Genomic DNA, 25,202 nt, shown 5'->3' on the forward strand with positions numbered 1-25,202 from the left:
TCTATCATCAGACTCTCCCCTAAGAGAAGTCTGTGTCCGATCCACACGCTCCTCTGCAGCAGTCGGCTTTCCCCCATCTCCTAGTTTAAAAACTGCTCTACAACCTTTTTAATGTTTAGTGCTAGCAGTCTGGTTCCACTTTGGTTTAGGTGGAGCCCATCTCTCCTGTATAGGCTCCTCCCATCCCAGAAGTTTCCCCAGTTCCTAATGAACATAAACCCCTCCTCTCTATACCATCGTCTCATCCACGCATTGAGACTCTGAAGCTCTGCCTGCCTACCTGGCCCTGCGCGTGGAACTGGGAGCATTTCTGAAAATGCCACCATAGAGGTCCTGGATTTCAGTCTCTTCCCTAGCAGCCTAAATTTGGCTTCCAGGACATCTCTCCTACCCTTCCCTATGTCATTGGTACCTACATGTACCACGACCACCGGCTCCTCCCCAGCACTACACATAAGTCTATCTAGATGCCTCGAGAGATCCGCAACCTTCGCACCAGGCAGGCAAGTCACCATACGGTTCTCCCGGTCATCACAGACCCAGCTATCTACATTTCTAATAATTGAATCTCCCACTACTAACACCTGCCTTTTCCTAGAAACTGGAGTTCCCTCCCCCGGAGAGGCAACCTCAGTGCGAGAGGCAACCCCAGCACCATCTGGAAGGAGGGTCCCAACTACGGGAAGGTTTCCCTCTGCTCCCATTGACTGCTCTGCTTCCCTGGGCCGTTCTTCCTCCTCAACAGCACAGGAGCTGTCTGAGCGGAGGTGGGACAATTCTACAGTGTCCCGGAAAGCCTCATCAACATACCTGTCTGCCTTTCTCAGCTCCTCCAGTTCTGCCACCCTGGCCTCCAAAGCCCGTACATGGTCTCTGAGGGCCAGGAGCTCCTTGCACCGACTGCACACATACGCCACCCGCCCACAGGGCAGGTAATCATACATGCAACACTCAGCGCAATAAACTGGATAGCCCCCACTCTGCTGCTGGGCTTCTGCCTGCATTGTCTCCTAGTTAGTGGAAGGGTGGTTTACAGGAAGGGGTTTTGGAATGTGGTTCGGTTTATAGGTTTTAGGGGGGGGCCACGGGGAAGGGGTTACGGCCGGCGAGGGGCTCCCACTCCCTTCCCAAACTCCCTTGCGAAACTCCCTGTTAGCAGCCCCTGTTCGCAAAATCAATTAATTGATCAGGCAATTAATTATGTATTGATTGTTACCTACAATGCTGTGTTAGGGAGTCTCAAAGAGTTGGTCCATCATATGTGAAATCTGAATGTTTCCAAATGGAGAAAAGAGTGCTCTTTGAGGATGTCCTTACAAAAGGATGATGCTTTCATACTTTAAATAGAATACCACATGCATCTTAAATTCTTCTATATTTTTCTCCTCTTGAGTAGTATATATTTGTTTCTATAATCTTTTCTCTACCTTTCTGTGAGAGATCATGAAGCAAATAAGTGAATTCCATTATACTGTTAAAATAACAAAGTTTAAAAAGTAGGTCATTGAGTAGGTCTCAGTACTAGAAAAGAATCATGCTTTCTCTGTCTTATAATTTTTTACGTTCTTCATTTGTGGGCCAGGTTGTGATGCTCTTACTCACTTTCTCCACAAGTAGTACCCTTCACTTCAAAGTGGTGTCTAATGTGCTGTTCATCACATGTAAAGGTATGACAATCTGGCCCTTGGTGATCTTTTTAGTTCTCTAATACTTGATGTTTCATACCCTGCATACAACCATTTCTTCCTCCCTTTGCTTATGTTGGCCCTTGTTATTACACCTAGTTTAGATGTTACTGCTCACAGAACTCTTCAGCATACATGACCTGATCTTTCAAAGTCACATGGCACAGAAGTGCATGCAGCAGCAAATATCACACTAATATTGCAATCTGTCCCTGCCCTGGGCCCCTTCCTAAGGCCTCTGCTTTAGCAGCCAGTGTGAATCAGCTTGAATGTTAGCCTCACTTAGAATTCAGCCTCTTCTAGCAGACAAGCACACCTACAGCCACCTAGCAATTTGCCAGGAAGTGATCTCATCACTCATCAACTCCAGGTCATCATCATTATCCAGATTAGTAATCTGTGAATGGAAACTGTTCAGTTATAAGGATCTCAGGATTTTAAAAATAATTGTAATTCCGGGAACTGAATGAACTATAAATAGATTATCATCATGTTTTATAATCCAAAAGAACAGGATCAGTGAGGTAGATGGAGTGGCCTTGTCAGGGGTGACTTGTGTGCTCCCCCCACCTTTTTTTTTATTTTTATTTTTTTTAATAGCAAGGGGGAGGAAAATGGAAAAAGGGTTGATCAGGTTCTGTGTCATTATCCTGTAATTTGGGGCTCTGATACAAAGAAAAACTATACAATCTATTCAAATGGGGAGAAAGTATTTATAGTGACAATTAAATACATTTCACAGTAGGAACACTGTCTCTGCAGCAGTTTGCATATCCCACTCTATGGTATTTTCACTAAGAAATTACACATCCTGACCTTTCCCTTTCTCCTCTCTGTAGATCATCAATTCAGTGGTATTGCTGATCCTGCTGAGTGCCCTGACTGATCCCGACCAGTACCACTTACCAAGTGCTGAATTAGGGGGCGAATTTGAATTTATGGATGATGCCAGTAAGTATATAGCATTTAATTATCAGTGTTTCATTTTCTGTTTCTGAAGCAGCAGTATTTTTTCGACAGTCTGGTAATGATTGTCTCCTAAATATTGCTTCACTACACTAGCCTAGCATTTTGACTTTTATGGCAAAAGGCATATCTATAGCACAAAACCACCACCACCCTGGAACTGATTGTTCACTTTTTCAGTAGTCTCATCCAATTGCCTGTTAACTGAATGGGTACAGAGACCAACTACCCCTTCACATCTAGCAGAGATCCCTCCAGAATAGTGGGGTGGCCTATTGGCAAGGGGTGTTGAAAAGCCTGCATTACCATTGGCTGTGATGTAGCCACTCTGAGGTGAACAGAGAGGACTAGAGTCAACAGAGATGCAAATCAGCATGTTCATTAGCACACACACAAAAAAAGGCGTAAATAAGGATATGAATGGTATTGGTTCTGAAATTATTATATTAATACATTTGCATGGCGCTACAGAAACAGGAGTCCTTGTCTTTTCTCAGAAACTTTCAGTCTCTCTCTCATGGCACTAAATTAATTGATTCGTGGTAACATAGGGCTGCCTCTTTCTCCCACTAATGGTTATGGCAAAACTTTCACTGAATTCAGATCCTGTAGGGACTGGGGCATGGGTGGTCATGCCTAATGGTTAGAGTCAGGAGCCTGGGATCGCATTCAGGGTCAGGTGCCTCATCAAAGATTAGAGCCGGAGTCAGAGGCAGAGGTAGGGAATAAGAACAGGGACCTGGAGCAAGGCAGGAAAGCAGAACAGACAGGGGTCTGGGATAAGGAGGACAGGAACCAGGAATAGCCTCTGGAGTCAGGAAAGGTCCATAGTAGTAGCCAGCCAAGGAATCCTCTAGTTATTCAGACAACTTCCTGTGACTTTCTGGTTTAAGTAGAGCTTCTCAGCTAAGTGGTGGGGCTGGACAGCTCTCCCAATCAGGAACTTCGTGGGGGGGCCGTTTGCAAGCTAGAGCTTTGCTGGCCCCCTTCTCCAGCCATTCAAGTGAGCTGCTGAGTGGTAGCCATGGTCTGAGCACTGCCTGGGGAACTGTGGACCTGGGTTTGAGGCCCATGATCCCTCACATCACCACCTCCCCAGGGCACCCTCTGGGCAGTAGTGGGCTAGGTTTTCCAGGGTGGCTTTCATAAAAGGCATTTACCAGGTCAGCAACATGAACATTCTCTGCCAGTTCCCAGGAGTGTTCTTCAGGACTGTAGCCTTCCCAGTTCACAAGATACCAGAGGCTATACCATCTGATTCTGGCATCAAGGATTTCATGGACAATATACTCATCATGGTCTTGAACATGTAACAGCAGGGTGGTGGTAGGTGGGAGCGGTAAGGGAATGGGTCCTGAATGCAGGACTTCAGGAGTGATATATCAACAACTGGGTGTATGTAGAGAGAATGGGGTGAGTAGAGTTCAAAAGTGATTAGGCTAATTTGCCAGCAAACTCAGTAGGAGACAAGGCACTGGTAGTCCAATTCATGAGATGGCCTGGTCACATGTAGGTTTTTTGTTGAGAGCCATACCTTCTGGCCTACTGAAAGGGCAGGCCCCTCCTGTCGTCCATAGTCTGCATATGGTTTATAGCTCTTCTTGGCATCCTCCAAGTAAACTTTTAGGTCACCTTGGGTTTAATGCATCTGTTGTATCCAGTCCAGGGCTGGTGGGTTGTGGGAAGTGGTGGGTAGCTCTGGGGAAAACCAAGGTGGAACTCATAGTTCAGGAGAAAAGGGCTTTGCCCTATAGAGGCATGTTATGCGTTATGGTATGCAAACTGTACCTGATACAGAAGCAAGAATCAATTGTTCTGGTGGAAGTTTATGTAGCATCAAAGATAGCACTCCAGGATCTTTTTGGTTCTCTTCCCTTGACAGTTTGTCTGAGGGTGATAGGTGGAGGAGAGGCAGAAGCAGATGCCTAACATCCAGAAAGCTTCTTTCCAAGAGCAGGAGATAAATTGTGCACCATGGTCAGAAAATATTTACTCTGGAAGGCCATAGTGGTGGACAACTTCGTCCACCCAATGCCAGGGAATTTCTTGAGACGATGGTAGTCCTGTACAGCAGAAGATGTGTGCCATCTTTGTGAGGTGGTCCATTACTGTCACAGTGGTTGTGAACCCATTGGACTTGGGTGGTAGTTCTACAAAATCTAAGGTGATGACTGTCCAAGGGCCAGATGGAGTCTAAAGGGAATGCAGGAGTCCAAGGGATTTATTGTGCGACGCCTTGGAGCAGGCACATACATTGCAAGAGGCCACATAGGCCTGAACTGTAGCCTGCACGCGAGGTCACCAGAAGACACGAGAGACGATTGACTGAGTTTTAAAGGAGCCAAAATGTCCTGCCGGGGAGAGGTGGGGGTGGGTCATGGCATACTTGTAGGGTTGTAGTCCTTTGAGGCCTGGGGAGGAACATATATATGCCTTTTATGTAAATTACCTCATCTTGGACATTGGGGTTCCCTATTATGGCTTCCTGTTTGACTAGAGGGATCCTGTGTTCTGAGGCTGATTGTATAATGGTGAACAGATCTTGGCAGGGAGCCACACTCAGAAAGTTTTGAGGCTTGAGGATACAAAGGTTTTCAGTTGTTAGGTTTAGAGTCCTACAGGCCAATGTAATATTTATCCTTCCCAGACAAAGCATTAGCTTTGCTATTTTTGGTTCCTGGATGACAGGCGATTGCGAAACCAAAGAGCAAAAAGAATAAGGCTCATTGAAGTTGTTGCTGGTTAAGGGCCTTGGCCGTATACAGATATTCAAGGTTCTTATTGGTGTACACCTGGACAGGATACTGGGATCCTTCTAGACAGTGGCAACAAGGTGGTCTTAATTTGTTCTTCAGGTGTGTGTTTCCTGGAAGGGAAGGCACACAAATGTAGCAGTTGTTGAGCACCATGCCTTGGGGATAGCACTCTGATTGCCAAGTCGGAAGTCTCCATTTCAGGGATAAAGATGTGTGAGGTGTTGGGGTGGACCAATATGGGAATGGTGGAAAATGTGAGTTTCAATTGCTTGAAGGCCTGCTGTGCCTTGGGAAAGCAGAGGAACTTGGTGGTTTTGTGGAGCATGGCAGCAAAAGGGGCAATCTGCTCCAAGAACTTTGGGATGAACCACCAATAGAAGTGTGTGAACATCAGAAAACTCAGTTCACAAACATTCTGTGACGCCACATACTCAAGGACTGCCTTTACCTTGCACAGGTCCATTTCGATATCAGCAGGAGATAGGATGAACCCAAGGAATTCTATGGAGGACTAATCAAAGGCACATTTTTCTAGCTTAGCATAGAGGCCTTGTTGGCATAGCTGCTTCAGGATGGAATGGATGTGCATGTTTTGTTTGACACTGTCTGAAAAAATAAGTACATCATCCAGTTATGCTACCATGTATTGGTCCAGAATGTCCCAGAATACCTCATTAACAAACTACTGGAATGTTGTGGGTACGTTCATCAAACCAAATGGCATCATGAGTTTTGTGGATACCCAGATGGCGCTCATGTGGTCCATTGTCTCAGAGATTAGTGATAATGGGTCTCTGTTTCTGTTAGTGCCCTGATATAGGGTCCTGTAGTCCACATGTAGTCAGAGGCTTCCATTCTTTTATAACAAGGAAGACTGGCACCTCCGCAGGCAAAGGGAATTTATGAATAAAGTCCTGGGCTAGGTTCTCCTGAAAGTAGGTGCGCAGCTCGGCTGGTTCAGGCTCTGACATGGTGTATATCCACTCAAACGGAGTGTTGACCCCTGGTTATAGCTTGATTGGGCAATCATAGTCCCTGTGCGGGGACAAGGTATTTGTGTTCTTTTTTTCTAAGACATTTTTAGTCACTGTATTTTGATGGAAGCTAAGGACCAGAATGAGCAGGCAGCTCTGCTGGGCTAGCTACCCTAGGGGCAAGCAGTGCTGGGCGCAGAATTCTGAGAGAAATTCAATTTTTAGTTTGCACCAGCTGATAAGGGGGTTATGGCAGGCGAACCACAGGATACCCAGGATCAGAGGGAAGCGCAGGGAATGGCTGGCACTGAACTGTATGGTCATTTGATGCCCCTGGATAGTAACTTTGAGAGGAACAGTTTCTGTGGCCACTGGCCTGGAAAATAAAAGCAGCTCGTTGATACTCTCTAACAGGTCTGGAATGGCCTTGGGCCACAGAGGAATCTGTAGTGCCCAGGCTGCCTCTGCGTTGTTAAAGTTGTCTGCTGCAGGAGTTGGTAAAGGTCTGCTGCAGAGGGAGTGGTTGGCGAGGCTCCAGGATTCATAACTTGACTGGTACTTGTAGGTGCAGTGCCAGTCTACGGGAGCCAGTGTGTGCTCCCATGGGGACCTCAGTTCGGGTTTCAGGGGGATACTCTGTCAGGATCCCAGGCTAGCCCCCTTCACCAGCCCTGGGCTGTTTCCTGGGTTCCTTGTGGGGCAACTGGAGATAGCATGGCCCAGCTCCCCATAGTAGTAACACATATTAAGGCTTTGCCAGCACGCTCTCTCTTCAGGGGCGAGTTGCTGGTGGGTCAGGTCTGTCTGCATTGGCTCAGCTGGTGAAGCAGAATCCAATAGCAGGAGGTACAGTTGTGACACCCCTCTCTTTTTTTCCTGTCATTCATGTAGGCGATTTTCAGTATGGATAACAAGATCTGTGAAGATGTCCAGACCCACTAGGGTCCCAACTAGGGCAAGTTCATCCTTAACCTTGTCCTGCAAGCTCCATCAAAACTAACATAACTAGGCCCCTTCATTCCATTCCATGTCCAATCTGAGCTGCTGGCAGTGAGCTATGTAGCAGGTGTCTATGCCCTACCCCTGTGGAGTTTCCACAGGGTGGCTTCAGTGGGGGGGTGCGTGGTTGGGTTCGTTGAAGACTGTGGATATTGCCCCCTGGAAGGCATCCTAGTTAGATAGAACTGGACTGTTGGCCTCCAACAGGAGAGAGGCCCAGTTCAAAACCTCCCCTGTCAGCAGGCTGACTACCAAGCCTAACTTGGTATGGCCAGGAGCATACGTTTGTGGTTGAAGCAAGAACAAGAACCGGCATGGTTTCATGAAGCCTCAAAATTTGAAGTGGCTCCCATCAGAACGTTTTGGCAGAGGGATAGCAGGTCCCATCTCGGGTGACAGCACAGCCAGACAGGCTCACAGCGTTTTCCATGTGACGTTGATGGTCTTGCTCCCACAATGCCTGATCCTCAATGGCCAGCTGCATGTTCTGCACCTGCAGTGCTCCATTATCTGCCTGTACATGCAGGGTATGGCAAATTCCACTAGGTCCAGCCTCTGGTGGGCTGACTCAGAAGTTGATAGTGGTCCGAGGAAGCTGTAGGGACTGGATGTGAGTGGTCATGCCTAATGGCTAGAGTCAGGCATCTGGGTCCAGAGCTGGGTGCCAAGCCAACGGTCAGAGCTAGAGACAGAGTTAGATGCCAAGCCAGGGGTTGGGTAGGGCACAGAAACAGGGACCTGAAGTGTGGCAGGAAAGCAGGAACCAGGAATAGACAGGAGTCTGGGTTAAGGACGACAGGAACCAAGCACAGGCAGAAAGGCAGGACTCGGAGTTTGGCAAGTAGGCAGGGTCTGTAGTAGCAACCAGCCAAGGATTCCTCTAGTGGCTCAGACAACTTCACCTGTGACTCTTTCTGGTTTAAGTAGAGCTTCCCAGCTAATCGGTGGGACTGGACATTTCACTCTATCAGGAACTTTATGGGTGGGGCCCTTTGCGTGCTAGAGCATTGGTCTGAGTACTGCTTGGCGACCCACAGGCCCAGGTTTGAGGCCCATGATCCCTCACAGTTACAGATTAATTTATTTTACCAAAACCTTCTATCCTCTTACGGGGTGTAACGGGGTTCACTCACCTCTTGCAATTATCCTTTTGGCCAAGTGCATATACCTGCACACTTTCCTTCTGTGGTGTGTCTTCGATGGCTCAGCCCTCCCGCCGAGTCACGCTGTATGATGAAAGCAAAGCAAAACCCTGTCCTGGGTACAAGTCCAACAAAGGTGTCTCTCAGTGTCCTCTCTAACGTCTCCTACAAGTTGTCCCTGCTCCAGGATAGAGCAGTGCCCCAGGGCTCCCTCCCAGGTGACAGTCTTCACCCTCTTAGGGCCTTTCTGGCCACAGCTTTCCAGTTGGGCTGCTGTAGTTCAGTTCCCCTTCTGGAGTGCCTCAATGTCCAGGCCACTTCCCCCAGTGACTGTGGAGGGATCTGGGCCTGCCCACTACTCCAGCCCAGGGACCTTGTAGATAGCAACTGTCCACTGTGTCCCTTTATCTAAGTTGCACTGCTGCTTTAATTCCCCGGGCCACTTCCCTGCGGCCCTGTGCCATCTTCACCCTTATCTCAGGGCCTTGTCCTGATGGAGTCCCCGCAACCAGCTCAGGGATTCTTCTTGCTCTCCCTGGTTTCTGGCAGCAGTACCTCATTGGAGGGCCTGCAACTCCTCAGCCAGCCAGACGCTATCCATGATCCGTCAGCTCTAGCAAGGAACAGGAACTTACTCTGGCCCTGCGGTTCTTCTTATAGTGACCTTCTGGGCTCTGATTGGCTGTGTCCCACACAGCCACTCTAGGCAGCTTGGAGGACCCTCTCCGCTGCCCTTTTCTGGGGCCGGGGTGGCAGGGCGACCAGGCCTCTAGCAGGGGGCCTCAGAGGATCTGATATACCCTGTCACATGGGGGGAAAACACTTTTTTTCCTCCACTAATATTTGTGAGATTTTAAAAATTATTTTTTAAATAGTTGATAGGAAATCATCTTATCTCAAGTGATAGTTTTAAAACTAGACCTATGTATCCATATTTCTGTAGCTACTTTCCTGCTGATTCATAAAACGATATTCTGGATCTGAATGATTGACTATTACACTAAACACTTCACTGCAATAAGGAGGAAGCTATTTTCATACACTAAGCAGATGGGACAAGGTGTATATATTGTAACACAGGTGCAAAAGGCCTAGGCCCTTGCATTGCTCTGGTTGAATTCCACAGGAATTTTCCCATTGACTTCAGTGTCTCCGAATGTGAAAATTAGAGAGAGCTTTCATCAGAGCCTCTATTTTGTCACTTCAAATGACATATTAAAATGATGTTTATGTTCACACATTCTTTAAGGTTCATATGCCAAAAGTTAACTATTAGGGGCTTACTACTTTTTTAATGTGTTTTGATTGGGAAAAAAACCTTGTCTATAAATCTTTGTATATGATTGGGTTTAAGATAGTAAGGGCTATAACAGTTTCAAATAGAACCTAGCTGAAATTGACATATTAAAACTGACTATCTTGTCCTAATTCTTTGAGATTAACCTTGCAATGATTGCTATCAGTGTGTGGTTTATATAGCTGACATTAGAGGTCTGCCAGTGCTGGAGGCTTTAAAATAGTAATTCTGTTTTGTAATACCGTAGCTGTCAGACCAACTACATTTGGGATTTGCATCTAGATTTGAAAATCCTGTTTTCTCTGTGGCCTTCAGAGATGAATTCTAAAAGAGTAAAAGGATGGTTTGTAGGCTGAGTAACCTCACATCCATTTGAGAATAAATGAATGTGAAATGCTTCCTAATTACGAATGGACCTCGAGAATTCTCCTTTCAGTCTGTTCTTTTGCTTGCTTGGTTTGCATGCTTTATGAAGTACAGGCGGATAATTTAATTCATTTGCTATTCAAATTACTTTCAATCTCTGTTCAGAGAGAGGGGTTTTTTAAATTTATGACTAGGATTGTTTAAACCTTGGTATTTTCTGTTTGAGATAAAGTACCCAGGAAAATATTCACATTAATATTCTCATCACACCTTGCCCTTTTTTTACTGGTCTTGTTCAAAAGAAATGTTTCATATATTTGTTGCATGTTTCATATGCAAAACATGTACAATACATAGTATGTTTGAAAACTACAAAATCCATCAATTGTTTTTTAGGGCCTTGCGTTCTGTTGTGTTTCAACCAACCTGTTTTTGTGAGTAAAATTTTGCATTCCAAAATCATTGCCTACTTGTTTGTTTGTTTTTTGTTTTTGTGTTTTGCTGGCAGTGAATTCTAGGTAGAAGTATGATAGACTTCTCATTTTTAGTATTTGAGACTACATTCTATTGTCAGCACAAAATTGCAGGCACAAGTTGTGGGTGCAAAATTGTTGTTCCACGCCTCCCAAAACAGAGGCCACATCACTGAAAATCAAGCCTTTAAGTTTCAGGTAGATACAGACCTGTCCACGATTAGTCATGAGGGGGGAAATCCTGGCTCTATTGAAGTCAGAGAGGGTTTTGTCATTGACTTCAATGGGGCTAGGTTTGTATCTTTTTGTATTTGTAGCTGGGCGTAAGTGTGGCTTATGGAGCACTTTCAAACTTGCATTTACAGTAGTTGAGAAAATTCCTTTTGCACTCAGGACAGTTTCTTCAGATGTTCTAACTTTGTAAACATCAGTATGACATAGTTGCTCCCAATGAATTGAGGAAACATTTATAAACTGTGGGATTGTGAAGGACTATTCCATGCTGGAGGGTCTGAAGTGAACGGGGGGAGGGTGGTGGTCACATGGCCAATTGAGGGTGATGTTTCTCCTTACTGTTTTGGAGACAGGAAAAGGATGTGATGGGAAAGGAACGTAATTTGGCAATCTGTAACTCTCTCACACACATTCCTGAGCTAAAAGTGACTGAGGGAAAACTTGAGGCCTCCTATTTGCACTTGAGATTGGCACTACTGGGTTCAGTAGACTGAGCCCTCAAGAGAAACATCCCTATTTCTAGGGACCTTGTGAACAGATAAGAATTTGCAAACTGGATCAGGGAGTGCTGGCGATGTGAGTGCTGCCCTGTGTACTTGTTTGGGGTTTTAAAGTCTGATATTCTGCATAAAGGGAATGGAAATACCTGTAAATAAACCTGAAATTCCAGAGGGTTTTGTTGGCTTAACTTGAGACTCCTGCTCAGTTTGCCTATCTCCACAGACCGTGACCCTGACATGTTAATAGCGCAACAGTTATGTTGCTTCTCCTGTCTTGTTACTAGTATTGTCGAACTGTTATAAATAAAACCTGTTATTTATTTATGTATTTTTTACTTATATAGTGCTGTGTATGCACATGATACTTTACGAAGCAAATGAAGATGGAGGGTGAAATCCAGGCTCAGTGGAAGTAAATGGGAATTTTGCCATTGACTTCAGTGGGGTCATGACTTCACCCGTGTCTCTGCCCCAAAATGCTTACATGTCTAAGTTAAGATGAGAACAACAGAAAACTATTTAAATGGCTTCAAAATAGTAATATTAGCTGGAGTAAATAACCAGACTTGGTTTAAAGAAAAAACAACATCCCTATCCTTCAGGTTCTCTCACCATTTTTTCTTCCTTCTTTCACTGGCGCTCTGTGCATAATCTTGGGCAGCTTCCAAGCAGTGGGTCTGTGATGACAAGGGAGCAGCAGTGCAGAAGATGCACACAGTTCAGAGCTTGGAGGAAAGGGGTACTGCTTTTGATGGCTGGAGTTACGCTTACCTGTGAGCCAGGGATGAGATCTAGGATTCCAGCAGGTGATGAGACAGTGGATTAGAGTTCTCAGTGGCTGTGTTGGATGCAAGCTCAAGGACTTGAGATTTTCCGTGTTAGCTGCCATCATCTGTTTACTTCTCCCTCTTCCCTGCACTTGTAGCACTATCTGCCACTCTCAGGCTTTTTTGCCCATCTTCAGGGTAAGCAACCTGTGATTGAGATAGGTAGTAAGACCAGGAGAGCGAGAGGGATGATTACTGAATTCAGGACCCTGAAGGAAGCTCCAGTCTCAGGGGCAGCCCTGCTCTGCACCTGGATTGCAAGCCTGTGCTTCCTGCAGGTGCTGTCCTTCCATTTTCTTTCCAATTTCCACTCCTGATCTCATTCCCAGGACTGATCATGTTGCAGGCTCTCTGGATGAATTAGGCTGAATATGTGCATTGTTGCTGTGTGCCATGACAGAACTCCTGGCAGGAATCTGCCAGCAGTCCTGGATAACATCAGCTGTGTCTTCTCCCTAAAGCAGGAAGTAAAGACAGTCAGAAAAATATGATCTAATTTAAAAAATTAAGGAGATTTCTTTTAAAATGCACTGATGGGTTCTCCTGCTGCTTGTATAAAAAAAGGGCTCCAAAAATCTACTTTAGGTTGTCAATAATAAATATGACACTGAAACAGTACCAGTACATCTCAGTTGATAATCACTAACACAATAGAATGTATTGCATGGTTAGTTATTATGAAAGAGCACTCAAGGTACTTGTTAATATGCTAACTATCTAGTTTTAATTCTAATTAATTTAAGCTGACAGAACTCAAAAGAGCTGATGAGCATTTGAATAAAAAAGAGCCTGCATGAGCCAACTAGGGCTTGACGTAGCTAGAGAGAGGGAGAGAGCGCGCAAGCACATCAGATCAAAGCAGAAGTGTCACATTTTATAACAGTTTCTGGGGCTCTGGCATTGAAATGACACTGATGTCACTAGTAGAACAAGTCCTATCACAGTCCTATCACAGTGCTACGTTGGTCATCAATTAAAACTAAAAACAATTTCTGCTCAAAACAATGAATGAGTGATTGGTCTTTGTGATGGAGTCTACAGGCCCCACAGTGAACCAGGGCTGGGAGTAGAGCAATACTGGGCCAGGGTGACCCCACCCCTCACCAGGTTCAGGGCATGCTCCCAGTGGACAGACAGTTTAAAAGGACCTTGGTTGGCCCAGGAAGGGGAAGGTGCTATTTGCTGCACCAGGAAGCAAGGCTGATGCTGAGAGCTATGTCAGCATTGGCAACAGCTTTGTGAAGGTTGCTCTAGGATTTGGATTCTCCACTCTTTGGGAGCTAAAAGCACTAAAAGACATTAATTGATTGAATAGGATGCTGAAAGACTAAGGATTGTCCTCCTAAGCCAGCGACCATCCTGCCCCAAACTGAGAAGCTCCAGACTGGTAGGAAGTGACCCAGGGGAAAACATAATTTGGGGTAGCCCAATAACTGGGCCAGATGTTTTGATAAACCCTTAGGGCCTTGGGTCAGGACCTAATAGAATGGGAAGGCTTGGGTCCACCTCTGGGGGAGCAATCTGAGCATGCGGGGTGTGGGGTTAAGGCTGTAGCTAGGGCGCCCTCTGGGACGACGAAGCTGGCAGAAACTGTATGACCACGCCTTGACCTCTGGTCATTGGACCTTCCTGCTACAGTCTTGAAAATGGATAAAGTGAATTGGCAGGGGATAGGTAAGAGCTTGTCCTGGGATATGGGCACTGCTGGATCCATATTGAAGAGTTTCAATAATGAAAGTCTGTGACTGATCTGATTCTTCTTTGATCAGGACAGGTGAGGAGCACTATCACCAAGTCTAAACCAATCCCTTTCCTTAGTTAGTGTATTCATACCAAGCTCAAAGTCGTTTTTAGTTTAAAGTCATGTATTCACTGTCATGGTACTGAGTAGTTTGTGTAGATGAGCAAAGGTAACAGCAAAAGGAGGAATGCGAGGTTGTGGTCCCTACTTAACATAGCCGTGTTTTGCTGGGTGCTTTTTTCTTCTTGAGTTAATCAGCATCTCTATAAATAAAATATACCCCATGGGTGAGTCAAGATCTCTAGGTATTGGGTTCTCTGTATGTCATATTCCTTCTTTCCAACCTTTGCTAGTGCCTCAGAAAAATGGATGCAATGTCCACACATTCCCCATCTTACATTTAAACTTTCTGTATTAAAGGTGGGCAAGTGAAAAAGTGAATCAAAAGGTATGGGACTAGGGAAGCAAAAGACAGATATCCTTCTTGAAACTCTCATCAAAACCTGTCAAGTTTCTAACAATTCTACTTGTGCCACCATTTCTGTTGTGCATGCACACACACACAAAAACACAGATCTTTTCAGGTAGTTTCTTCCCAAACTTCTGCTATTCATAAAAGCTATATCAGATACATATACATCTTAGTTTGTGTGGTGGCTTTGTTCTGAATGAGGGTTTTTAAGTTATTTCAGCTATAAGATGCCTTTGGCTGTTTTGCCTGGTTTTATAAAGTGCCTTTTCTTTTCTTTAAGTTGCCAGTGACCTTTGAGCATTGGTGTATTCATTATGACAAAAACAAGGAAGACAGTAGCTGTGTATTCATTTTGATTTCTTTTCAAGACCAGTGTTAGCCTGGCCATCCTTTTCTGTTGCAAAACAGAATCTGAATTCCATAGGTAAAATCCTGGCCCGAGGGGAATCAGTTTTTGAGTTTGCTTGCATTTGTCATGAGCTGATCGTTCTTAGACTAGCTTGTGCCTCAGCATAGGCAACACATACTTCACTAATCAAGTGTTCTCAAACTCTTGAAAGCTGAGCCCCCACTTCAGGAAAATGAAATGGAGGGGAGAGGGATAGCTCAGTGGTTTGAGCATTGGCCTGCTAAACCCAGGGTTGTGAGTTCAGTCCTTGAGAGGGCCACTTAGGGATCTGGGGCAAAAATCAGTACTTGGTCCTGCTAGTGATGAGAGGGGGCTGGACTCAATGGCCTTTTAAGGTCCCTTCCAGTTCTAGGAGATATGCATATCTCCATTTAATTATTAATTTTTAATTATTTATAAAGCCCTATGTATCTTAACATGTACATCATCCATCACGGGATGGGCTATGCACATTTCACATTTGGAAGGCTTTTTTAGCAATTATAATATCTACAGCAGGGGTGCCAAACTCATTTCATGTGGTAGGTCTGCCACTTGGCATTGGACACATTCAGCAAAAATAATTGAAATAGTAATAAAAATAAACCATGTTGATAAGTACTTACACTCACCCTTTGACTTATTGATATTTTCTTTTCTTCAACTTGCCAGGTTGGGGTATCTGCTCTCCAGCATTTTTCAGTGCCATTTTCCCTCGCCTCAACAAGTCTTTTTCTGTCAGACTTATGCCTCTCTAGTGCCTCTTAAACTCGACCAAGTGGTTCTATATCTGCACGTGAGGCTTGGCTTGATTGCTCTGCCAGAGCCTGAGATTAATGCATGCAGCAATTTACATGCATTTCATAAAGTCTAACACTAAACACTTTGTTATAAGTCCAATACCTATCTTAACCCTACCAACGCACAGGCGAAACAGACTGGTTTCCAGCAATGAATTTGTCAGTGCTTGGCCAAGGCCTAAAGCCTTGGAAAGAGCTGGCACTTGGTCTGCCACATCACAATGTGGACTCTGGATTGTGCAGACAAGCCCAAAGATTCATGGGAAGTCCTTGGGATGGATGAAATTGTTCTGTGGGCAGGATCCTGCCAGAAGGTTGTACGTCTGACACCCCTAGCTAAAGACATGCTTAAAAAAAAAACAAAAAAAACACCTGAGACAATGGAATGGTGTGTCAACACCTCCTGCCTTCCCACCTAGACTTTTGTCCACAGCGGCATGCAGTACACTGTGGGAAATGCTGCATTAGGCAGTTGGCAAAATAGCAAAACAGAGCTGCATATTTACCTGCGATCACTTTAATTTATCTATTTCAGATATGTGCATTGCCACTGCAATTTCTCTCCTTATGATTCTGATCTGTGCGATGGCTACATATGGAGCATATAAGGTAATCAATCAGATTAAACAAAAAGGTTGATCTTCATCCACCTGAATCATTCTGCCTATGAAACTCCTAACAGGCAGAAATTTAAAACCCTGTCTCCTAAGGTTTTGTTGTTGTTTGTTGTAAGATTTATATAACAATTTCATTTCTTCTGCGAGATTATAGGAAACCCCTAGGTTGTTGAGATCTGATTGTGTCAAGTGATGCCATGCTGATTGGGGGAGTGCAAGACTAAGGCTGTCTCTACACTACAGAACTTACAGTGGCACAGCTGTACCACTGCAGCTGTGCCACTGGAAGGTCTCCCTGTGTAGCCGCTCTGTGCCAGCAGGAGAGCTCTCCTGTCAGCATAATTAAACCACCCCTAGTGAGTGGCGGTAGCTATGTTGGCAGGAGAGCGTCTCTCACTGACATAGCGCTGGTCATGCCGGTGCTTTTGTCAGTGAACTTTTGTCGGTCAGGGTGTGTGTGTGTCATCCCCCCCTCCCCAGCCCCGCACTCCTGACCGACAAAAGTTTTACCAACAAAAGTGCTAATGTAGACATAGCCTAAGATTCTCTAAATGTATTCATTGTCTGCAGCTTCAAATGTGAGATCTTTTAGTACATTATGGGCAAACTTTAAATACAAATGGCCAAATCTTGGTTTTTATAAAAGTGAATGGAATTTTTTCCCATTCACTTCTCTGGGACTGGGATAGGTCCCAAAGAATGCATTTATATTAATCCCACTCAAAAGTTTGGTATTTTAGGAAGCCAAGTCAGTACTGTGTGATTGATTGATTGATTTAAACCTGTTCCTGTACAAGTTCTCAGTAGACTCATACACTTTAATTTATCTCAGCTTTGCTGCCCAACATCTTTGGCTGCATATAATAATTTTTAGCAGATTTAACAAGTAATTTCCCCCCTGGGAAACACAGTTAAAGAGTATTTCATTGCATTGTGTCAGTTGCACTGTGGATTTTTGAAACATAAGGAAATAATAGTTATGCTTTAACCTGCCACAATTTTTTTTTTATAGCAACATGCAGCCTGGATCATCCCTTTCTTCTGTTACCAGATCTTTGACTTCGCCCTCAACACGCTGGTTGCCATCAGTGTGCTTGTTTATCCAAACACAATTCAAGACTATCTACGACAGCTGGTAAATCACTTGAAGTGAACAGTCATTTTCATTATCTAGAGAAAATTTTGGAAACGCATTTCATCCTGCAGTCTAATCCAAGGCTTTTCCACTGACTTCCTGGGCAGCCTTTGGCAAGTCATGCCCCCTCTCAGCCTTACTTTGTCAATCTGTAAAATGGGGTATTTGTTTACAAAACTGCCGCAAGGCATAAGCAGATTAAACGATTGCTTAGGGCCCCATGCAGCTCAAGGGGACCCCCGATTCGCTTTTTATTATGTGTTGGGGAGGCAGGGGGGCAAAATATTCCTTGGTAGGGCCCCAATGGGCTAGCACTGCCTCTGCTCATTTAATTACCTCACAGGAATGTTGGAAGGACTAATTAGTTAAAATATTTTTATGCTGTCTTGAAGTTTTACATGGCTATATAAGTGTGAACATGATTAAAAGGCAGGGTTGCCTGAAATAACAGGAGACTGGATTTGATGACGGAAGCCACAAGCCAAATAGGGAGATATATCTGTAAGAGATCTAGAGAGAAGGAGGCGAGAGGAATGAGTGGTGTCTGGGTCGTTGTTAGGCTGATGCACAATTATCATTCCTCACCCAGAAGTTTCTGGAGGGCGTGGTGGTTTTGGGCATGCTCAATAGGTTCCCTGTAGCTGGACTCCTAGACTCCAGGGCAGCTGCTTTATAAAAGGACATGTGACCTGCGTGGGTTGGGAGAGGCAAAGCAGGTTGTTTTCTCTAACTTTGAATCATTTTGCAGCTGTTGGTTAACTTTCCAACGCAAAAAAGCACATGCAGTGTTATAGAAAATTTTCCCTCACAATTTCCTCTAACTTCTTCCATTTTAATTGTATACCTTGAATGTTGTTTGATTTTATCCAAATTGTCTTAGTTAAATTGTTTTCACCAATATAGTTCACCAACTTTATTCATTTATTTATTTATTTAACTGTGATGATGGGGAAAGAGTCATCTATATTTTGCTAGTCTCAGTTTTGTATTGTTCTTGTAACAGGACTTTTCATTTATATACTGTGACAAAGTTCCTCCTCTGCCTTGGTGGGTCCTGCACTTATTGGCAAATTTGCTTGCCTCAGAGATTCATGGCAGCCCTCAGTTTGGCCACTTTTGCTAGTGGCTCAAACCTGCTATCCACTCAGCTAACCTCATCACTGGCCAGCATGGGGGAAACTGAGTACAATCCCCGCGTCCCACCTAGTGGTTCGGGAACATGCCAGATCCCTTTCCAATTTAGACCTTCCCTTCTGATGTTTCTCACAGACCGGACACAGGAGGAGTTGATCTGATCAGGAGCTGGGGGGAACCCGGGTCCACCCTCTACACCAGGTTCCAGCCCAGGGCCCTGTGGATAGCAGCTGTCTACAATGTTCCCTGTATCAGCTGCGTGATGGCACAACTCCCTGGGCTACTTCCCCATGGCCTTCCCCCAGCACTTTCTTCATCCTCAGTGCAGGATCTTCCTCCTGAAGCCTGATCATGCTTGAACTCTTCACTTCTCCAGCAGCACGCCTTCTCACTCCCTGCTCCTTGCACATGCCCCCTTACTAACTGGTGGGAGGTTCTTCTTAAACCAGGTGTCCTGATTAGCCTGCCTGCCATAATTGAGTCTAGAAAGTTCTTAATTGGCCTCAGCTGTCTTGATTACTCTAGGGCAGTCCCTGCTCTGGTCACTCAGGGAACAGAAAACTGTTCATCCAGTGGCCAGTATATTTGCCTTCTACCAGACTCCTGTACCCCACTGGTCTGGATCTGTCACAATACTTAATACTGATTGGTGAGTTAATTAGTTAGCTAACTAGAAAATGAGGAGGCCTTGTGGCACCCTAAAGACTAACACATTTATTTGGGCATAAGCTTTCATGGGCTAGAACCAACTTCATTGAGTAATTCTACAGTCCGGCAGACAAGGAGAAAAAGACTGCATGGATTCCAGTTGGGGATTTCTGCAAGCAAGAGGAGAGAAGATATTGTTGCACTGCTTTTGACTCAGCAGACTGTATAGAATTGGTGAATAAAGACTAATTTGGGGGGAACTCAGTCTAAGCTTTTGGAACTCTGAGTTACTTCTCACTGTGTTTGTGTGGATTAACCTCTTTAGATTTACTGTTTCTTTTGTTTATATTTATGTATAACTGTGAAGATGATTGTGGATGATCAAATAGCCTGGTTATGTAGTAGAAATTATGCCTCTATTATTATTATTATTTTATTTATTATTTTTTTAACATTAGAGCTTATGAAGTTGGTACTTAATTCTTAAAAGTTCGTTCCTTTTTGTTCTTGTACAGTCTTTGCTGAAAACCTTCAGTTGCTGTATTCTGAGTCACCATGTGCTTTTCTGTAGGAGTTGTGTTTAAGCACTAGGACAGTGGTTCTCAAACTTTTGCACTGGTGACCCATTTCACATAGCAAGCCTCTGACTGTGACCCCCCCCCCTTATAAATTAAAAACATTTTTTAATATATTTAACACCATTATAAATGCTGCAGGCAAAGCTGGGTTTGGGGTGGAGGCTAACAGCTTGCACCCCCCCCCCATGTAATAACGTCGTGACCCCCTGAGGGGTCCCGACCCCCAGTTTGAGAAACCCTGCACTAAGAGAAGGTCAGTGAAGTAAGCTGTTGCCAACAAAAGGTTACAGGACTGGAAGGGGCACCTTGTGTCATTATGTTCCTAAACATCATTAGCATTATTTTGTGCTGGAGAAGGAGTATATTGAGAGAAGCAGATGATTAGAGGATTGATACTGGATTCAGAATCATTGATTGAAATCAGCCCAGTTCAGTTATCATTATTTCATGACTATTTGGTTGCCTGTGTGAACGGACTTGGCGGTTTCAGCCCAGATTCTAGTTGGCAAGAGTTTGCATCACAAAAAGCAACTATTCCATTTGGCAACTTCATTGTTAGGTGTCTCAGGAGAAAGTCCAGAGGCAGAGGGCTTGTTGTTACTAGAAAATGTTATAGCAAAGTTTAACTGGCTGAACACTGTTTGCCCTGATCTTTGCAAGTCAGCCAGCATCATATGAGCCAATGTGCTTTTCAAACACACTGTTTTCTTGTGAAGACAAGACTTGAATGGGCTGACCTATCCTCACCCCACGAGTTGGCTCCTCCAGGTCAGGGTTGAGACAGAGTTACAGAGCACTGAGTGGAAACTTAGTTTGCATCTGTCTCACAAAGTTTACCTGGAAAAATTGAATTCAAATAGGCTTGGATATGAATTCTGTCATGTAGATGGAAAACTAGCTAGAGAACTGTAAATAAAGAATAATGAGAAGCAGCAGGCAGAGTAATGATACACTAGTGTTTATCAAGTCAATGAGAGTGGGATATGGCAGGAATCTTGCTCTCTTAAATATCCTCTGTAGTGATCTTGATGCAGGAGTAAACAGGCCATTCTAAAGAAATTCACAGATGAAATTACACTTGGAAGTGAAGTGAGGAATAAGTCAAAAGACAAATAGATTACAAACGTGGGTGGGAAATAAAATAAGATTCAGTGCATCTATGATAGAGGAAAAAATAATACAAACCACAGATGCAATGAAGGGGAAGTACCTGGAGAGAGACATAATGATTGAGAAAAAAGACTGTCAAAGAGAGAAAGAAAGAACTTCTATCTGTTCTCCCTTTCTTTGATTTAAGAGAGACAAAGCTATTAATTGTATAGGTTATTTTACAGAAAAATGGATACCAAAGTGTTACAAACAATGCCTATACATGCAATATGTTTGTCTTCTAAAATTATGTATCAGGGATGTGATTTTTGTGGATTGAGAGGGTTTGGCAAACATGGTTAGGAAAAGGGGCATAGAATAGCTTGTTTAATCTGTGTTTTTTTTAATTACAGTGTTGATTTTCGGCTCTCTGAATATTTTCATATCTGTTTTTGTGCATGTCTGGGTGAATGCAAGGGAACCCCTGTGGTCTTGGTGCATGCTTTGAAGTATTAGAGATGTAATTTGCCATGCTGGCAAATTATTCTCTTACAGAATTCCAGAAAACTAGCAGGGAACATACTTGTGCTTTTGCTGTTTTAATCACATTTTAGTTACAAAAGGATTTATTTGTCTACATTCCTAGAAATGACACTAATATTTTAAAAAAATTTTTTGGAAAGTATCTTCAGACTCTCTCCCCTCCTGAAGCGTCTAGTACTGCTCTTGGAGAGACAATACTGGACTAGATGGAGGATGGGTGTTATACAGTGGGCAGTTCCTACCTTTCCTCCACCTCCCAGCCACAAGAAAGTTTATTTCTCTTGCTTGATTTGCTACAGGTCTGGCTATAGATAAAAATGATAGGATAAAAAAACATACTGCCACATCATTTTTGAATCAAGCAGTCATGCAGTCCAATAGACTACATTCAGTGGCTGTACCTCTGTTTGTATTGCTCTGGTGAATTGAAAGGTGTGGAACCTGCAGGTGCACAGGGCCCACTCTTGTGAGGTTCTTAGGACTCCAAGTTGCCACTCCTCTCAGATGAGGTCCAAAGTTTGTAGCTGGTTTGTGAGATTCTTCCCCGGCATCCCCCTCTGTGCCATTACCTATGGACAGTGCTTGCTTTTTAGGTTGCATTCAGTTTGACAGATATTCTGAGCCTGATTCTCATTTATAGTAAGGCCTCTCTCATAACTGCTCTGACAGCATAAAGGGTGACCTTAAAGTGGCAGTGAATTCATGCTCACTTTAATGTCACTTTACACAACCAGAGCAGAGAACAGGTACCTTAATTTAAATGAGAATTAGGTTGTCTGTCATATTCCTGCACAGGGAAGCGGCGTGGGCCAAGGGATGTGCTGGCCGCTGCTTCCCACTGCCTCCATTGGCCTGGACTGGCGAACCACGGCCAATGGGAGCCGCAATTGGCCGAACCTGCGGATGCGGCAGGTAAACTAACCAGCCCAGCCCGCCAGGGTACTTACCCTGGCAAGCCGCGAGCCAAAGGTTGCCTATCTCTGATATATAGACTGCGTACAGAGTTTGCTTCTGAGTAAGATACCACATGTGTTCATCCTAAGAGCCTTAATCACTGCCAGGTATGTCTCAGGTTAGCTTAAATAAGGTATTTTACACACACTGCCACCTAGTGGCTGAACAGTATAATACAGTTTAGCATTGCATCACATCTCCGCCTAAGTTTTACATCCCTAGCAATTAAGCTTTCATGCTCTGTCTGTGAAGTGTCTGGGAATCGTACTAGCTTTCTAATTATATGACTTGAACACATAACTTGGTTATCTGGCTATCTATTAGTTACAACAACTGGTTGTGGTTGGTTTGGAATCTTTGAGTCATTGTCTTGTTCTGATCCACCATCTTTAGAGTTGGCTCTGATTGTTCTTTCTGAGGAACAAACTAGCTATCAACTGTTCCTGCTGAATTCTCTGCTGTTGGTGAATTTTTTTTCTCCATGACAGCTGGAGTTGTCATCCTTGTTCTTTGTCCAGTTTGACACGAACACCGTCACCAGGTTCTAGACCTGGCATATGGCTAACTAAGCGATGTCTGTTGTAAAAGTGGGAGGAGGAGGAGGAGGGACGGGGCATGCTCGGGCAAAGGGGCAGAAAGAGGCAGGGGTCAGGGTTTGGGGGAAGAGGTGGAGTCGGGGAGGGGCCGGAGCTAAGCAGGGGTTGAGCACGCCCGAGCAAAGGAAAAAGCCAGTGCCTATGTGCTGAACTATATCCAGTAGCTTCTATTAGTGTTGATCTCTAACTCAGAAGAGCAAAGAATGGATTTTCCTGATGCAAGATTTTCTTGGCTGTCTGTACAGCTCTCTCAGCCTCTCCATTCACTTGTGGGTAATGTGGGCTACTAGTAAGATGATTAAAATCATATTTGTTGGGAATGACTTAAATTCTGCTGCAGTGAATTGTGGTCCATTGTTCTGAAATACCAGAGTGAGCAAAAGTGCACTTCAGTTTCTTGATAACACTGTGACATGTTATGTCTTTCAAGTACATTATTTCTGTATACCTGCAAGAATAGTCCACGATGACCAGGTAATGATGTCCTCTGAATTCACAAATCTGTAGTTACCACTACCAGAGACACTTTGGAAGAGGCTGTTATTAAAGATTCTTTGTGTTGGTCTTTTAGCTCTGCAACATTCACACATATATACTTTATTCTTTGTCCTTGCTGATGCCCAGTCACTACACTGACTTGACTGGCCTGTTCACAGTATTTAATTAATCTTTGATATCCTTCATGGATGAAATTTAGAATTTCTCCTCATTTCATTGGAATTAGACTCCAGTTGCCTTTAATCATGAGTCCATTTGACTCACTTAATTGTCCACACACTGCAAAATAGTCTCTTGCTGCATTCTTAGTGTCCTTTAGATACTTGGGCCAGCCGGCCATAATGTAACTTTGAACTTCCTGAAGTTGCATGTCTGTCGATGTTGCTTTTTGTAGCTGGAGTAGTCTCTTTTCTGACACTGGTCTGCATGCATCCACATATGCTCTTGCCATCTTTGAGCTCACGGATAGTTGAAAGTGAATAAGGGCTTCATGGCAGTCTGCTGCTACCAGATTTTTCCCAGGAATGTATTTAGCAATTGGGTTAAAGCACATTAACCTTATCAATAAATGCTGGCATCGCAGCGATGCTTGAGCTGAGTTTTTTTTCCATTGATGAGGGCTACAAGCATCTTATGGTCTGTTATCAGTAAAAGCAAATTCAGTCTACACAGAGATCTGTCAAAGTTCTGATATGTCCTCATGCTTGCCAGGCACTCCTTTCAATCTGTGCATATTGTGTGTGTGTGTGAGAGCACAAAATGCAGTTGACTTTCACTGAGAGCCATGCTGTTGCAGCAATATACCACCTAGGTCATAGCTACATGCATCCACATTGATTGTTGTGGGTTTGTTCACAACATAGTAGTTTAGAACTGGAGCTGTGGAGATCATTTATCATACCTTTTTGAAGGCAATGTAGTGACTTGGCCCCCATAGCCAAGATGAGTTGGACTTTAACAATTCATTCAGTAGTTCGTCACTGAAGAAAGGTCATGTAGGTATTGACCAAGGTAATTTACCATCTCTGTTCTGATACATTAATTGGTGCATTGAATTCTCAAATTGCTTTTACTTTTTCAGGGCTAGGCCTGATTCTGTTTTTGTGTCTATCCCAAAATATCAATTTGGGGTAAGTTAAAAATCTATTTTTTCCTTGTTTAGCTTCAGTCCAGACTGAATGATTAGGCTTAGGACTTTGCGGATTGTGTTGCGTTCTTCCTTTGAAGATCCATGTGTCAGAATATCATCCATGAAAACTACAACTCCACTTGTGTTCATAAACAATTCTGCCATTTTTCTTTGGAAAATTTCAGATGAACCGGTAATCCCAAAAGGCAGTTTTCAAAAGCAAAATCTCCCAAAGGATGTGATAAATGTAGTCAGTTTAGCACTTTCTTTGGCTAAAGGAATTTGCCAGAATCTGCATGAGTCATCCAGCTTAAAGTATATTGTCGCTCCTTTCACTTTGGGGAGGAAGTCATCCTGTATTGGGAGATTATATTTTTCTCACAACTGTTTCATTTTAAGTCTTCTAAGATCCACACAGATTCATATTTTCCCATTTTTATTTATAACTGGTACCATTATGGGCACACCGTGTTGTTGGCTCAGAGATTTTCTTGATTATGCCAATCCGCTCTATTCTCTTTAACTCCATTTCCGCTTTATGAAGTAATGGGATAGAAATCCTGTGAAGAGTATGTATGCTATATAGTTCAGCATTGTCTCTTAAGGTTCTTTGTACTGGATCTCCTTTCAAAAGTCCAATTTCAGCAAATATTCCATTGAC

At 43.9% G+C, this 25,202-nt stretch overlaps 1 protein-coding gene across 2 annotated transcripts in view; it reads left to right on the plus strand.

The window, feature by feature from the left end:
* LOC123364325 (lysosomal-associated transmembrane protein 4B) overlaps positions 1-25,202 on the plus strand; it is a 122,698-nt gene that overhangs the window by 35,296 nt on the left and 62,200 nt on the right. For both annotated transcript variants that reach the window (XM_045006354.1, XM_045006355.1), the window contains exons 2-4: positions 2,525-2,636; positions 16,156-16,229; positions 17,250-17,372. In XM_045006354.1, the coding sequence (XP_044862289.1) occupies positions 2,525-2,636; positions 16,156-16,229; positions 17,250-17,372 (309 nt within the window). The remainder of the gene's footprint in view (positions 1-2,524; positions 2,637-16,155; positions 16,230-17,249; positions 17,373-25,202) is intronic.

The sequence above is a fragment of the Mauremys mutica genome, chromosome 2, assembly GCF_020497125.1.
Source record: "Mauremys mutica isolate MM-2020 ecotype Southern chromosome 2, ASM2049712v1, whole genome shotgun sequence".
In the NCBI taxonomy this organism is placed as follows: domain Eukaryota; kingdom Metazoa; phylum Chordata; order Testudines; family Geoemydidae; genus Mauremys; species Mauremys mutica.